General features: G+C 44.7%; 1 protein-coding gene across 1 annotated transcript in view; it reads right to left on the minus strand.

Moving 5' to 3' along the window:
• Window positions 1-15,604, minus strand: part of ANTXR1 (anthrax toxin receptor 1) — a 217,431-nt gene that overhangs the window by 65,416 nt on the left and 136,411 nt on the right. Inside the window, exon 14 of the mRNA XM_006092977.3 lies at window positions 1,679-1,720. Coding sequence (XP_006093039.1) covers window positions 1,679-1,720 — 42 coding nt within the window. The remainder of the gene's footprint in view (window positions 1-1,678; window positions 1,721-15,604) is intronic.

Raw genomic sequence — 15,604 nt, forward strand, 5'->3', positions numbered from 1 at the left:
AAGATGCACGCTAAGGTCATCAGCACCGCCTGCAGCCCGCTCGCCAGCACGGAAACTCGCTTAGGTCCGGCACAGCCCTTTAAACCTCAGGCATCCCGAGGTTGTCTTTCTGTGTCAGAAACCAGGTCTGCCTTCTTCAGGTGAGACTTGTCTAAGAATATTAGATGAAACTGGAAAAACTCAATTACTTCTCTTGCTTGCAGCTATTCTTTCTTGGTATTTTTCGGGTTCGAGCCCCACTCCCCCTCCAAAATGGTAGTTCATTCTACACATACTTATTAAACTGTTCTGTGTGTGCAGTCCTATGCTAGATGATGGAGTCTGGGGTAAGCCATACTCCACAGTCTTACACCTAAGTCTCCTGGCATATTTTGGCCACAGTAGCTGCCACATCACCTTCCAAAGACAAATGTAGAGCCAGCACCAGAGGAAAGGGCAACGACTCCTCTAATTGAAAATAATGAGGGGAGGGAACAGGGCAAACAGACCAACCTCATCAAGAGAGTGTCGTGACCTATTTTTCTTTGGAAGTACAAGAGACAGCTGCACACAGCAGAAGCACTGCCAAACTGGAACTTGCGGGAACTAACCACCGTGCTTTCTCTTGAAGGATTAGGAAAAGGCTTTTGTGGATGTAAAGAGGGTGTTATTTTTCCCCTCCCTCCTCTTTGCACGGCAATGTAATTTCCTCCCCTGATTTCTGGGCAGGAAGTTAGCATTCCAACAAGATGTGCTTTAATTGATGGCAGCTATTAAATCCCTTGGCTTACATGCATATGGTTCAGGATATAAGAGCCACATGGAATTTTAAATGCAATCATGATTCTTTCTGTATGTAGGAAACTTGACAAAGACATTGGGAGGAGGAATGGTGAGGGGGTGGTGCACGGTTTGCACACAACAGACCTTAGGGATTAAGGACCATGAACTAGAAACCTCATCACTATAGCCTTTGGTCCCACTGGGTTTTCAGACCTGTACCCTGGTTTATAAATTGGTGAGCATTGCATCCAGGGTGGCCAGCTCTCCCGGAAGTGATCAGAGGACCAGGAAAGCCACTGGCTGGGCACTCCTGCCCCCTCTCCCCCAATATGCTCCTTCTCACCATCAGCCTTCAATGCCTCCACTCTATTCTACCCCAGACAAACTGCTCACTGGCCAACTTATGGTGGAGCCTAAGATATTTTCCTTCCTTCAAATGATGAGGATTTGAGAGTATGGCCAGGATATTAGCATATCCCCTTCCAAAATATTTTCATTACTTCCTGGCAAATCTTTAGGTAACATTGTTTTAAATTAAAGAACAGGCGGTTCCTAGAATCACTGATTTTCCCTCATCTGCACACATAAAGCCTAAGTCTCTGCAGGGAGAAGAGATCCCTAAAGTGTCTCTTTTAGAGGAAAAATAATTGTATTGATAAAAACGTTTCTGTTTTCATCTCAAATTTTATCTGTGCAAGGAGAAACCTTCCCAAGCCTCTGTCTGTGACTGCCAGTGTAGTTCATTCCTGTTGGGAAAGAGCCAAAGACCTCCCTGCCTGCTGCTTCACATGCACTGGGAGCCTGGGCCTGACTTAGCTCTGCTTTGCAGGGGCCTGAGTGTCAGCCCAGTCCACTCAGCTCTCCACCCCACTCCCACACCCTGCCCTGCTGGCTACACCCGGCTCTGGTCACTCACCTCACTTTCCTCAGCAGGAGGTGGAGGCATCTCCTTGATAATCTGAAAAGAAAAAATAAAGAACAAGTCAGTGGAAATCTCCAGCCACCTGCTCTTCAAGAGGCCTGCTCTCAAGAGGTGTCTGGGTAGTGTGGCCATAATTGCCATTGAAGCAGGCCCAAGCAAGGCAGGCTTAGTCAATGCCATGATGTGTTTTTGTGGGCAGAGTAGCTCAGTTAGTGAAAGTATGGTCTAGGCCAGTGATGGCAAACCTTTTGAGCTCGGCGTGTCAGCATTTTGAAAAACCCTAACTTAACTCTGGTGCCGTGTCACATATAGAAATTTTTTGATATTTGCAACCATAGTAAAACAAAGACTTATATTTTTGATATTTATTTTATATATTTAAATGCCATTTAACAAAGAAAAATCAACCAAAAAAATGAGTTCGCGTGTCACCTCTGACACGCGTGTCATACGTTAGCCATCACTGGTCTAGGCTGAGGGTTCCATTCATAATGGTGTTTTGTTGTAGTTTTGTATAAAGGAAAAAATGTTTCATAGATAACAGTTTCATCTCTTATCCCAGGTAGCTATCGTGCAAATTTATTCACTCATTAATCCATCCAGTCCTTCATGCATGAAATCATTTACCCATCCATTCAAACAGCTACATATTTAACAAACAATTGTACACGACAGAGGTTAAGATGGTGCTGCAGAGAGGAGTCAGGTACGGACCATACAAGCTGTTGGTAGTTCTGTTAACTGTCACTGGTCCCAAGGAGTACCCATCTAGGGAGGGTGTAGGGTGTGAAAGTCAGGCAGATCGATTCCCAACAGTGGGCAGCAAAGAAAGGGTAGCCATGGATTTTTCAGGGCCCTGAACTTAAAGGGGTACAAATGTTTACATAGCAACATTATAAGATTGTATTTTGCAGTTGCCCTGTCATTGGGGCTGAAGAGAGACATGTGGACACTCTGGGCAGGCAGCAATTGGGGGCCCCTTCCATCCAATGAGAGGATGAGTGACACATGGGAGAAGGACAGGGAAGGAGGACAGCTGGGTGGCAGTAAGCGACCTCTCCTTACTCGTGTCCCCAACTTGCACACCCCATTCACAAAAGGAAAGCCCTTGCAGTTCATTAGTCTTTTACAAGGCAGTTTGGTCATCATCACGGTGACTCTACTATATCCTTTGTTAGCTCCTTCTTCTCATCTCAAGCTTATTAATAGAATTTTGGGCCAGCTACATACAAGGCAGTCCTTTTTCTTAAAGAATTCAGGTAAATACAATGGTATGTCTCTCCTCTTCGCTCCCAGGAGGCTCATAGCTCATTATATGTCTTTTGATGTTTTAGTGCCAGGGCTGGTGTGGACCACTTGTGGATGGGTGCTTGGGCACTGCCCACCGGACCAGTTCCTTGATCCAGTTGGAGAGCTCTCCTAGCTGCAGAGTGGACTGCATAGTAGGCATCAAGCTCTTGCCTACTACGCACACATCTCTTCTGACTTAACGAGTATTCTGGGATCTCATTTGGGCTCTGATTCCCACTGTTATCATCCGGGCTACCACTATCTGTCATGTCATCTCTCTATGTTGAGACAGGCTACTGGCTTGAGGCTCTATTAACACCAGCCTGGGGATTGAGACTCCACTCATTGAAAAGGACAGCATTCAATTAATTAAGGACAGCAGAGGTTAAGGTCTCCAGGGGTTTCAAACTATCATTTCATCTGCCTCCACTTCCTGGCCATTGTGGGAAGCCTGCTGAAGGTCTCTGGAAAGCATGAAGCCATGATTTTGCTCACCCACTCAACTAAGAAAATCTCTGGGGAGGGCCATTCCTGCCCAGAGCTGATTTCCCATCATCCCAGAGGCACTGATGATTTAAAAACAGGAAATGCCTGGGAATGGGAGGGAGGGTGGGAGGCTGGGGACAGCCATCTAGAATGTGTCTCTCCTCTTTGGGCAGGGTTAGGGAGGGGAGTGAGAGGGGGCAGGACAGTTGGGAAGACAGACAGATGATGACAGGGTGCTGTGGCAGTGTGCATGGGAAGGACCGTGGGTATCTGGAGGTTGGGTGCAGAGCAGCCGAGCTTCTGTCTTGACAGGGCTACCAGCTTCCTCCCTCCCTGCATGGCAGCACAGTGGAGTTGTCCGAGCAACCCCAGACCTGCCCTTCTCTCACTGAGGATTTGACAAGTCCTTGAACCTCCCTGAGCTCCACTGTCCTCATCTGTCAAACATTAACCTGGCAGGAATTGAGTCACGAAGAGCAATCATACTTGTAAAACACCTGGTATACAGTGGGTGCTCAATTGATGGCACAGACTGTTATTATTATTTTCCTTTTCCTTTCTTGCCATCTCTGTGTCTTGTCTTTATTGCATCTTTAACAAAGGTTTCACTTAACCCCTGTGTGAAGTAAAAAGCTATGTATGGTCGTTTCCAGATGGAGCAGCCTAGAGGCCAGACCTTCATAAATGAGTGACAGGAGGCTGGTGTGCAGGCAGTGGCCAGGGGCTACAGGAGGTCAGCAACAGCATGTTTCACCACATGTGTGGGCACATGCCATCAGCGGGGAAGGGCCGCAGCAAGTGGCCCACCACTCCAACCAAACCATTCAAGCCATGTCCCAAGGGGAAACCAAAAGACAGTGCCAAAATACTCAATTTAGTATTAATCAAAGGTGGACTAATTTACAATCCAGATTTCACGCTGACATGCTGTAAACTGGGCACCTGAGCTTCTGGAAAAATGCCACCATGTTCAGGTAAACAGAATTTAGGCACCTCCAATATGGTCTCATTGGTTGGGTGTCTGACTATATTCAGCAGGAAGGAGGAAGAAGTCTTCCTAATTTCCTAATACTTCAAAGCACCCCTCCCAACTACCCGCCCCCCCATCACCAGTCTTCCACTGGGCTCAGGGAGCAGCTGGCCCATAGGATGGCAGGGGAGTGTTTCAAAGTGTGATCTAGACAGGCTAAGTTGAAGTCATGAGATGATTTTTCCAAGCCTTGAAATTGAGTAGACTGTCTGCAAATGAGCCAAACCCTCCTGCCAAGACCAGCATATGGGCCACCCAAAGAAGTGACCTAAGCACAGGGACATGTCAGCCTTCTCCACCTTAACCCCCACCCTCCTCGTCCAGAGTGCACATCGCCTGGAGGAGCAGGTGGGCAGCTCTTGAATTCAGTGCTGCTGCCTCCTTGCTGTGCAGTGGCCCAGGGCTCACAGGATAAAATGCTAACTGCCCCACCCCCGTAGGCCTGCATGATGTGGCCCTACCACCTGTCTACCTGACTCCTCTCCACTCTCCCCTGCACTTCAGCCTCCGGGTCACCTTCTTGTTCCTTCCATGCACCCTGCTGATTCTCACTTGCAGCATCTGCCTAAATGCTTGCCATCCCTTCCTGCTTTATCGCACCCCTGTACATACCCCCGTTAACACCTATTCATTCAGCAGATCACCAATAAGTACACCTCCCCTGGAAGTCTGCGACCTCACAGAACAGGCAAGGTCCTGTTCATGGGGTCTCAGGTAACCCGGTGTTTTTTTTTTTAATAGCACTTCCAATGGCAATTAAAAGATTAATTGCATCATTCTCTGCTTCCAAGTAGTATGACTAGAAAGCATTTCCAACAAGAATGCAAACTAGATTCCGCTGAGCACTACCAAGCGTAGGCTCGACTTGGCCCACTCCCTCCTCAGAAGGTTCTGGGAGCTTCCTCTTGGTTGGGAGTGGGCTCCTCAGCTCTTTTCTCATTAGAAGGAACAACTTAAAGATAGATAAGCTTGAAAGGATCCTTAATCAAATGTGTAAAAAGAAAATTCCTCAACAAACGTATCTATAAACACAACATGGTAGAACCAAATGGCAGTGTGAGGGGTGAATCCGGGGACATTTTTCATATTTCTCCTCTTGAGGCCCACCCCACCCCACCACTTACTGCCGTCTTTGGCTTACGTATTGTGGATGCGCAGAAAGTGACCATTTGCCTCCTTGGAGTTGCTGCCCTAGAGTCCGTTTGGCATTAGTGGGTGGACTGGTGAAGTAAATGGGGGTATGAAAAATGAGGTGGGATATGGAACTTCTGAATTCTAGTAATGTTTCTTTGCTACCTAAGAATTTCTTGAAATTGTCTCTGCTGTGTATTGGGAGATATGCCTCCTCTCTCCACTTATCAGTGCTTTTAGCCCTGGTTTTAGCCACCTTTGTTTAGGTAGACGTGGGATGGCATCAGATTTGACAATGACTGTTATATGGGTTAAGGAAAGAGAGCCAGAAAAGACCAGATAGAAGCTTACTAAATTGAAATCTTACTGACCACTCTAAGTCAAAACAAAATTAAGTTTTCATGTACGCCTCTTAGTTTGGCTGTTGGAAATAGTCATGATGGAAGATGTGGAGTATCGTCAGGTTGGCATAAATACAGTAGAAAGATCACACATGCCCAGGTCCTGCTTGACACCTGGGAACTTATTCTGGTTTTATGAGTCAGGTTCAACTGTTTAGGTCTCCATAAAGCTCTTTCTTAAAATTTATTTTATAAAATGTGAAGGTGAAATTAAGCACATATTGAGTTTATTACACGTGTTTCTTTTTCTCCAGAAGTATCCAAATTCAGCTCCTACTTTGTAGGATTTGATCCTGGCCACTTGACTCGTTCTTGCTATAACTCTGCTGCTACAGTCCTGGGCAATGGAATGTAGAACACAGTCTACCCTCTTCCTCCTCCCAGGTGATAGCCACCCTGGCTCACTAGGCGTTGCATTTAAAGTCACGAGTGAGGGCAACATGCTGCATCAGAAGCACGCAGCACGGGTTAAAGAAAAGGCTATACTGCTGACAACAGCAGAACAGTACTTTCCTGGCATTTGGTCTTATTTGGAACCACACAAATAGCTTTTTTTTTGTTATGAAAAGAGAAACTTGGCAAAACAACAAAGGCTGGATTTCTATTTTAAGCCGGTGCAGAGGAATAACAAGACAATGAGTCACAGCCGTCCACCTCTGTCGTGACACTTCGATCTAAGAATGCCCTTCCTTCCGTCCTGTCTCCGTAACTCAAAGCCGCAGTGCTACATCACCCTCATCCACCAGGAGAGTTTATGTCTTTATTTTTTAAAAATCAAGGAAAAGTGCTACATTCACTGTTGCATTATTTTAATTAAAAATGTAAGATGCTTCAAATGGTGAGATTTTTGAGTTTATTTGAATAGATTGCACAGTTTTGAATGATCTGCTCTGAACCCCATCTTCCCCACTAGTCCAGTTATTTTCATGGGGCTGAAATTCCATATGCAGCGATATTTTTAGGAACAGCCTTCATTTTATAGGAAAAATGATGATATCTAGAGAACTTTTGGTGCATCTGCTACTTAACAACTAGTGTTAACTTTGGAGACAAGAAAGGAGAGACCGTTGGCTGGGCCTGAGTTCCTCATCTGATTTCTGGTCCTTTGTACTTTCCGTGTTAAGTAAAACCCCAAGGAGCCTGAGTAATTATACTTCTTGTGTTTTTGGTAATTTTGGATCATGAGCTCATGTGTAGTTTGCATTTACCTATGCGAATCCTTTGAGGACTGGGTTGCGGGATCAACCCGCCAGAGAGGACTCAAGTTTCCTTCTGCAGATTCCTAAACACTTCCACACTGTGACCTTCTCAGCTTGTAATTTATAGAACTCCAAGTAGTACGTACATATTTGAACTTTAAAACTGAGAGGTTTTGGTTCTGAATTCACACACACACACACACACACACACACACACACACACACGCCCCAAACTCATAGCCCATTCTTTCACGTAAGGCCCAATTTTAGGCAGAAGACTCAATTCCAACTCCCAAACTTTTGTGGGCTTATCTATGTAAGGCTATTAGACCAAATGTCTGGGCAATTAAGTTCAGAATCTCTCTCCTAGGACTGCTATTGCTTTAGGGTCAGCTAACCATCAGATTTCCAGATCTGTCTTTATTTTAGCCCTGGAAATGTCCCCTATTTTCTTGTGAGCCTGGTTATGCATTTAAAACAATGGTTATTATATTTTTTCCATTTTTGTTTTGTTTTGTTATGCAGTCCACTGTATCACCAGTTAAGAGTAATTGACTTTTCACAAATGGTTACCTCTTGCATGCTCAGAGAGGTTAGCTCAAATAAGTGTATTTAAATGGCTAAAGATATTTGGAGCCTTTGATTGAAAACACTGCATATCCTGGGACTTCTAAGATAAGCTCTTAACACAACCTCCTCTGCTGCCTCCCTGGCCTCAAAGGTTCTGTGGGAAGAGGAGCCCCAGAACAGAACTGTGTACAGAAGGAAGGCCATTCGAGATCTAAAAGGCCATCTAAAGAAGGCTTTACTGTCTTAGATAGAAGGGGATGCTTGCTCTCACACTTTTACATTCTAAACTTCCATTCTGATTCCTAGTCCTTAGAATAAATACACTTCTAATTAAAATCAAGAAACCAAGGAAAAATAGGCGACTGGATATGGAAAGTGCCTATGAAGTATGAGATGAGAGCTAATGTCAGACAAATGACTCTTACTACTATAGAAATGGTATAAATATAATAGAAACCTCCCAGCTGATGAGAGTGGGTTAATGCTGGCCACGTGCTGCCTGAATGCAGTGGTTTACACCATATAAGTTTATCAAAGGCTAATGCCAAGTATTGATCTAGAACACAGTACAAGAAATTTTCCAAAAGATGAGCTTACTTTTTTTTTTGACATTTGGAACTCAAACGTTAAATAATTTTGGCCTCCCATCTCATCTTTCTTAAGACTGGGATTGCTTAGAAGGCCACATTCACCAATAAATAAAGTGAGAGTAGTGGCAGGAATTTCCTCATTTGTTTATAAAGCCTAAGTGATTTGCACGGTAATTTAAAATAATAGCTATGCATAGTCTCCATTAGATAATATGTATGTCAGAGTCACTGTAAAACTCTAAGTGAGACAGTGAAAAACAACAACAACCATGAAGTCAGATTCCCTGAGGCTCAGAGGAGGAGGGTCTGATCCGCCTGGGTTAAATGCAAGGTGATGCCAGACGCTGGCAGTGCCTGTGGGAGCTGAGCAGGGCACCCAGGGAACAGGATGTGTTGGTGCTGTTCACTGGATGTTCAAGCTTGTTGGCAATGACGCAGCCTTTTGGAGGGCAGGGAAAATGTTGCACCTCAGAACTCGGGAATCAGTTGCTTTAACATTCTCTAGGGTTATGTTTTCCACACAGTTTTTGGCAGAATACAAATGTCCTTTCAGATGTCTGTATGTCAATGGGTGGGGGTAGGGATAGTCCAAGGAAGAGTTCGAAGGTAAAAATAAGCTTAGCAATTCACAATGCAAATTATCCTACTAAAGGCTCAGGGAAGTCCTACAGTAAAGATTGAGTTTAATGGTCTCTTTCAAACTTATTGTCTAAACCCCTTGTGGTTTTGATACGTAACCAGGATTGAGAATTACAGACCAGGGAATCTTGGTCTGGAAAGAAAAGAGTAGACTCACTTACACAGGTATGAATATAAGGTAACCTTAGAGACAATATGATCCCAATTTCCTAATTTTTCACCTAAGGAAATTAAGGTTCAAAGGATTTACCTTGAATTGATAGAGGAAGATCTCCATGGGAACCCACTTATCTTTACTTTTAAATTAATTATTATTCTTTTTAATCCTCACCCCAGTATATATTTCTATTGATTTTTTAAAAAGAGAGAGTGAAAGGGAGGGAGCAAGGGGGGAGAAAGAGAGAGAAACATCGATGTGAGAGAGACACATTGGTTGGTTGCCTCCCACACATGCCCTGACCTGGGCTGGAGATTGAGCCTGCACCCGAGGTATGTGCCCTTGACCAGGAATTGAATCTGAGACCCTTCAGTCTGTGGGTCGACATTCTAACCATTGAGCAAACCAGCTAGGGTGGAACCCATTTGTCTTTAATGATAGCTCACACCTTTCCAGTTCACCAGCAGGGGTGAGGATGTGGTGGTAGGTTATAAGGCAAGCTGTGAGGCCAGGTGGATAGGAATGAGGGAAGCCATGAGGGCAAGGTGAACGTGAGCACAGACTGGTGTGTGGGGCGTGGGCTGCGGAACTCCAGAGGTGAGGGCAGGCCATGGCAGAGCTCAGTGTGTTAGTGAGAAATAATCTTGTCAGCTGCAGGGTGAGGAGTGTCCAAGTGGGAGTGGGTGGAGGCTGGAAAGGACTCCAGGGAGCATGACGGGTCTAGGCTAAGGAGCTGCTTGTACGAGTCAGGTTGCTATTAAACAAACTGTCAGTAAATCCATTTGGTGATGCTAGGCTTGGTTGTCTGGCCCTGAAAATTAAATGTTATGCTTAAAGATGTGGAGAACATTACCTGAAGATTCTATTTTTATTTCATTTAAGGCACATCAACTTCTTGATTCATTTTTGCCCTTTGCAATTTGTCATTGGCGATGTCCAACGGGCTTATATGTTGAACTATCCTTGAAATTCAATAGTGAGTTAAACATGATCTTCTACATAAATTCTTTAAAAACTAACTCTTCCTAAGAGACCTAAAGGCCATTACAAAGAATAGACCTCTGTTTATATGGGGAGAACTTGTGAGTGCACGCACATTATCCTGTCCCAACGAACCGAATAAAAATAGTTGCCATTACTTGAACAGGAATGTGATGATTTGATTTGACTCAGTGTGATTTATTAGTGGGATTGCAGCTTTACTGCAAGATCTTCCCCTCCCCCCTTTTACTTGTGGAAAAAACACATAACAAAATTTATCATCTCCATCATTTTTAAGTATGTAGTCTAGTAGTGTTGGGGGAGAGAGGAGTCAGCAGTGCCTACAGCTGTTATAGAATGAGGAATGAGCAGAGACCACTGCCCAGGGAATTCATTTGCAAGAGATAGACTGGAGAAATCATGGGGTTGGAGGTCAGGGGGCAGCAGGCTGAAGTGAATGGGAGGAATTGTGGAGTGCCTGCAAAGAAGTTTGCAGATGAAAGGAAGGGAGAAAGAAGCGAGTAGCTTGAAGGAGAAAAAAAGTCTGAGCCATTTTGAAGGTTGAAGGAGGCTGGCATACTTTTGTAGGCAGAGGGGAGGAAGACCGTGGCAAGGAAAGATACCAGAGGCAGAGATGAAGTGAGAGGGGACACAAAATGAAGAACACAGTGGAAAGAGAGGGAGAAGGGGCAACTGCTTCTGAGAGAGGTGTTGGAGGAGGACATCAGCGTACGTGTTACCCGAGGTAGAAGGGTTTCTCACAGGACAGCTTCTGCTTTTTCACTGAGACAGAGGAGCAGGTTGTCTATGGAGAATAGAAGAGCCAGAGGTAGGACGGGGATCTCTGGGACAGTGGCAAGCGTTTGGGAGAGGTAGTGTGAGGATGAAATCTGAGGCTCCAGAAAGATGAGATAAAATTTGCTAAGCACGCTGAAGGCCTCCTGAGTGTGCAGTGGCCTCACCAGCATACTTGGTTGGCAGTTCTCTTCAGACATGATCAGCCTCCTGGGAGCGAAGAGGAGAGACATACCATTGCTAGATCTAGGTGTAGGGGTGGGCAGGGCAAGTGAGGTGGGAGTTAGGGAGTTGAGGGTGTTCATGAGAGCATTCAGTAGATTGAAAGACCATGCAGGCATTTATTCCATCCCCAGATTTTTTATTTGGAGGAGCCAGTCCCCACTGTCTATCAGAATCTATCAGTGTCTTGCTACCTGCTGAAATGTAGGCAGATGTGATGGTCTTTGTTGTGCACATAAAGCTACCAGCCTAGCTGGGCTGCAGGCTCACAGCAGGCATCGCCTCTTGGCTGGGATGGTCTACACCCTCAGGGCTGCCTGAATTTTCTGGAAAAGTTTAGTGCTCTAACATCACTGATTCATTGTTGATTTTTTCTCTATACACTGAGTGGCCAGATTATTATGACCACCTGACATTTGTAGGCAAGTTAGCTATAATTTCGTGCTGAAGTTGCTAGAGAGCCAGACCATTATAAATAGGGAAGCAGGTTGTTTACCACAACAGTAGAAGTGATTTTTTTCTGAAGACATGGGCAAACAACGCAATTTAATAGCCTTTGAACGTGGGATATATAGTATCTAGTATCTAGTATATATATATATTATATACTATATATATGTTATATACTATATAGAGGTATACTATATGTATATATATCCCAGGTGGTCATAATAATCTGGCCACTCAGTGTACATACATTCAAGCCATTCGTACATTTACTCTCCTAATACATTCCAACTCTTTTTTCAGGGTTCTCATCTCATTCAGATTTCCTAGTCTTCCTCTTTTTAAAGCTCAATTTAGAGATTTCAGTCATATTGGACCAAACTTACAAGTAGATGGAGTGGCCATGGCGTGACTTAGAGGGCCCAGCAAGGCTCTTTGTGGAACTGAGGCAGGGCTTTATTTATTTATTTGTTTAGGCAAAATATTGAGCCCCTTGAATTCCCTTTTTGAAAATGCAAATAAGCCCAGGGGGCCTAGTCCAGTGCCTCTCTCCCTTTCAATGTAGTGCTTTTGTGCCAATGACTAAATGCAGGAATCTTAGAAGCCAAAGGTTTACCCAAAGACACCAAGGGCCAAGGTGGAAATCACCAAAAGGTTTTGAACCAGAATCTGGCCATTCATTCTCTCTCTCTCTCTCTCTCTCTCTCTCTCTCTCTCTCTCTCTCTCTCCTTCGGTCATTAATGAGAGATTATACTCCTCTATGCAGGCAGTAAGTTATCCCAGGTTCCATCTGGTTGGAAGGTAAGAACTTAGGTGGAAGTGGGGTCCTTTAGGAAAGGCAATGGATAGCAGCAGTCGCTCTCACCCATCAGATTTCTTCTTCCAGACAGAGCCAGAGGAAGCCAGAAGATGCTGAGGCAGAGGGCAGGCCTGCCCGTAAGCACTACGCCTGGCCTGGTCATTACATGTAAAAATGCTCTTTATGTTTAGTAAATAGGGACCTGAGTACCCGCCCTTCTACTCTGGCCGCCCACTGGGGCGTCTTGGACAACCCTGCCCTTCGTGTCTCATCAGACAGCAATTAAAAGGGTAATATTTGGCTCAGGTGGGATTGGAGTCGGGGCCTTGCAATAATTAGCAACTGGAGTTGTTAAATAATTTGAATATCACTCCTGGAAAGAACTTTGCAGAAACCAAAGGAAGGGACTCAGCAGAGACGAACCTTCTGTATCCCACATTTTGTAGGCCCTTTCTGCTCTCTGGCTCGTTTCCATCCTTAAGAGGCAGCTATGGTGCCAGGTCATGGGGCATTTCCCACACTTGGGGCAGGGCAGGGAGGGTGACAGAGGAAGGTATCAGGCCATCATTTACAAGGACACCTTCGGCTAGTCCCAACATTGTGGTGAGGGGGTGGGTAAGGGTGGGAGGCGATATTTGGCCTCTTCCCTGCATACTCTCTCTAGAAAACACACGACTGTATCTTGTTCCCTTTAAAGCATCATTACTCATCAAGGAAGTGAGTGATAAATTTGGTTTGGGGTCACATCAAGCATCAGAAATAAGGGTGAAGACAGTTTTTATAGACATCTTAAGCAGGAAAGTTAATCTCCAGGATCTTTCCTTGGAAAGAAATCTTTCAGGATTTACAAAATCAGACATTAAGACATTCTGGCTGCCTTCCAAAGCAACATGGACTTAACCAGATACATTCATTGAAAAGTATTTTGAATATTGCAAAATAATATGGCCTTGGATAACATTGCTTCCAATAAGGAAAGACATGAATTTAGAGACATTTCCCTGCAAATAAAAACCATAATGAGATATCACCTCATTGCAAAGACAAGAGGTAATGTGCTGGCGAGGATGTGGAGGAAAGGGAACCCTTGTGCACTGTTGGTGGGAATGTAGTAAATCAGTGCAGCCACTATGGAAAACAGTAAGGAGGTTCCTCAAAAAATTAAAAATAGAACTACCATATGACCCAGCATTTCCACTTCTGGGTTTTTATCCAAAAGAAATAAAATCACTATCCTAAAGAGATAGTTGCAGCATTACCCAAGACAGGAAAACAACCTAAGTGTTGAACAGATGACTGGATAAAGGAGATGTGATTTATATATAACATTATATATTAACAATGTAGATAGAGAATCGAAGATGGCGGCATAGGTAAACACCGGAGTTTGCTGCCTCGAACAACCACTTCAAAAATACAACTAAAAGTCGGAGCGGACATCAACCAGAACCACGGGAAGGCTGGCTGAGGAGAGTCTCTTCAACTAGAAGCAAAAACAACAGCATTCCGACGCTCAGCGGAGGCGCAGTGTGGAAAACTTAAAGGTACGGCGGTGCGGTGGTGAGGGTGCGCGCACAAAGCGGGCTGGCGGCTGAGGGCGCGATTGTCGTTTTCAATCAGGAGCGAGTCTCAGACTCTGGGCTACAGATCCGGGCGAGTCTCTAGGGACCCAGACTCAAACGGGAGAAGCGGGACTGTCTGGCTACGGCCCCTCCGAGGTTTGCAGCGGTTGTGGGGACAGAGAGGCAGAGCCCCGGGAGACGGACTGAGAGCGGCCATAGCTGCTCCCTCCCCCCTCCCTGTTGAGCCCGCCCCGCCCAGGCCCTGCGCACGGCCATTTGCCGACCGCCTCAGGCAAAGGCTGGAATAGCGCCTCCCCAGAAGACAGACGTTTTCCACAGCTGATTCCTACAGCCAGTCGGCCTGGTGGTCAAACCCCTCTAGTGTTAACTACAATAATTAAGGCTTGGCTAGAACAAGACTGCGCACAGAGACCACAAGGGGGTGCACCAAGAAAGCATATAAGATGCGGAGACAAAAAAACATGACAGAAATGGAGGATATGGAGCTAAGAATCGCAATTTTGAGGGCTTGCCATAAATTTGTGCAGAGCCTCACGAAAACTAATGAGACCCTCGATGCTACGATAAAGAAATTAGAAAGTAAGCATACACGGACTGAAATAAAGAATATTATACCCAATAGCAGACCAGAGGAGCACAAGAATCAAACCAAAGATTCGACAAAAAACACCCAATTGGAAAAGCAAAATGAAAAAAGAATCCGAAAGTGTGAAGATAGTGTAAGGAGCTCTGGGACAGCTTTAAGCGGTCTAATATCAGAATTATTGGAGTACCAGAAGATAAGAGACAGCAAGATATTGAAAACCTATTTGAAGAAATAATGACAGAAAACTTCCCCCACCTGGAGAAAGAAATGGACTTACAGGTCCAAGAAGCGCAGAGAACCCCAAACAAAAGGAATCCAAAGAGGACCACACCAAGACACATCATCATTAAAATGCCAAGAGCAAAAGACAAAGAGAAAATCTTAAAAGCAGCAAGAGAAAGAGGCTCAATTACCTACAAGGGAATACCCATACGACTGTCAGCTGATTTCTCAACAGAAACTTTGCAGGCCAGAAGGGAATGGCAAGAAATATTCAAAGTGCTGAATACCAAGAACCTACAACCAAGATTACTTTATCCAGCAAAGCTATCATTCAGAATTGAAGGTCAGATAAAGAGCTTCACAGATAAGGAAAAACTAAAGGAGTTCATCACCGCCAAACCAGTATTATATGAAATGCTGAAAGGTATCCTTTAAGAAGAGGAAGAAGAAGAAAAAGGTAAAGATACAAATTATGAACAACAAATATGCATCTATCAACAAATGAATCTAAGAATCAAGTGAATAAATAACCTGATGTACAGAATGAACTGGTGATTATAATGAATCAGGGACATAGAAAGGGAATGGACTGACTATTCTTGGGGGAAAAGGGGGGTGGGAGATGCGGGAAGTGACTGGACAAAAATCATGCACCTATGGATGAACTCAGTGGGTGGGGAGTGAGGGTGGAGGGTGGGGTGGGAGCTGGAAGGAGGGGAGTTATGGGGGGAAAAAAGAGGAACAAATGTAATAATCTGAACAATAAAGATTTAATTTAAAAAAAACAATGT

This window comes from Myotis lucifugus, unplaced genomic scaffold (assembly GCF_000147115.1).
Source record: "Myotis lucifugus unplaced genomic scaffold, Myoluc2.0 scaffold_108, whole genome shotgun sequence".
Classification (NCBI taxonomy): Eukaryota; Metazoa; Chordata; class Mammalia; order Chiroptera; family Vespertilionidae; genus Myotis; species Myotis lucifugus.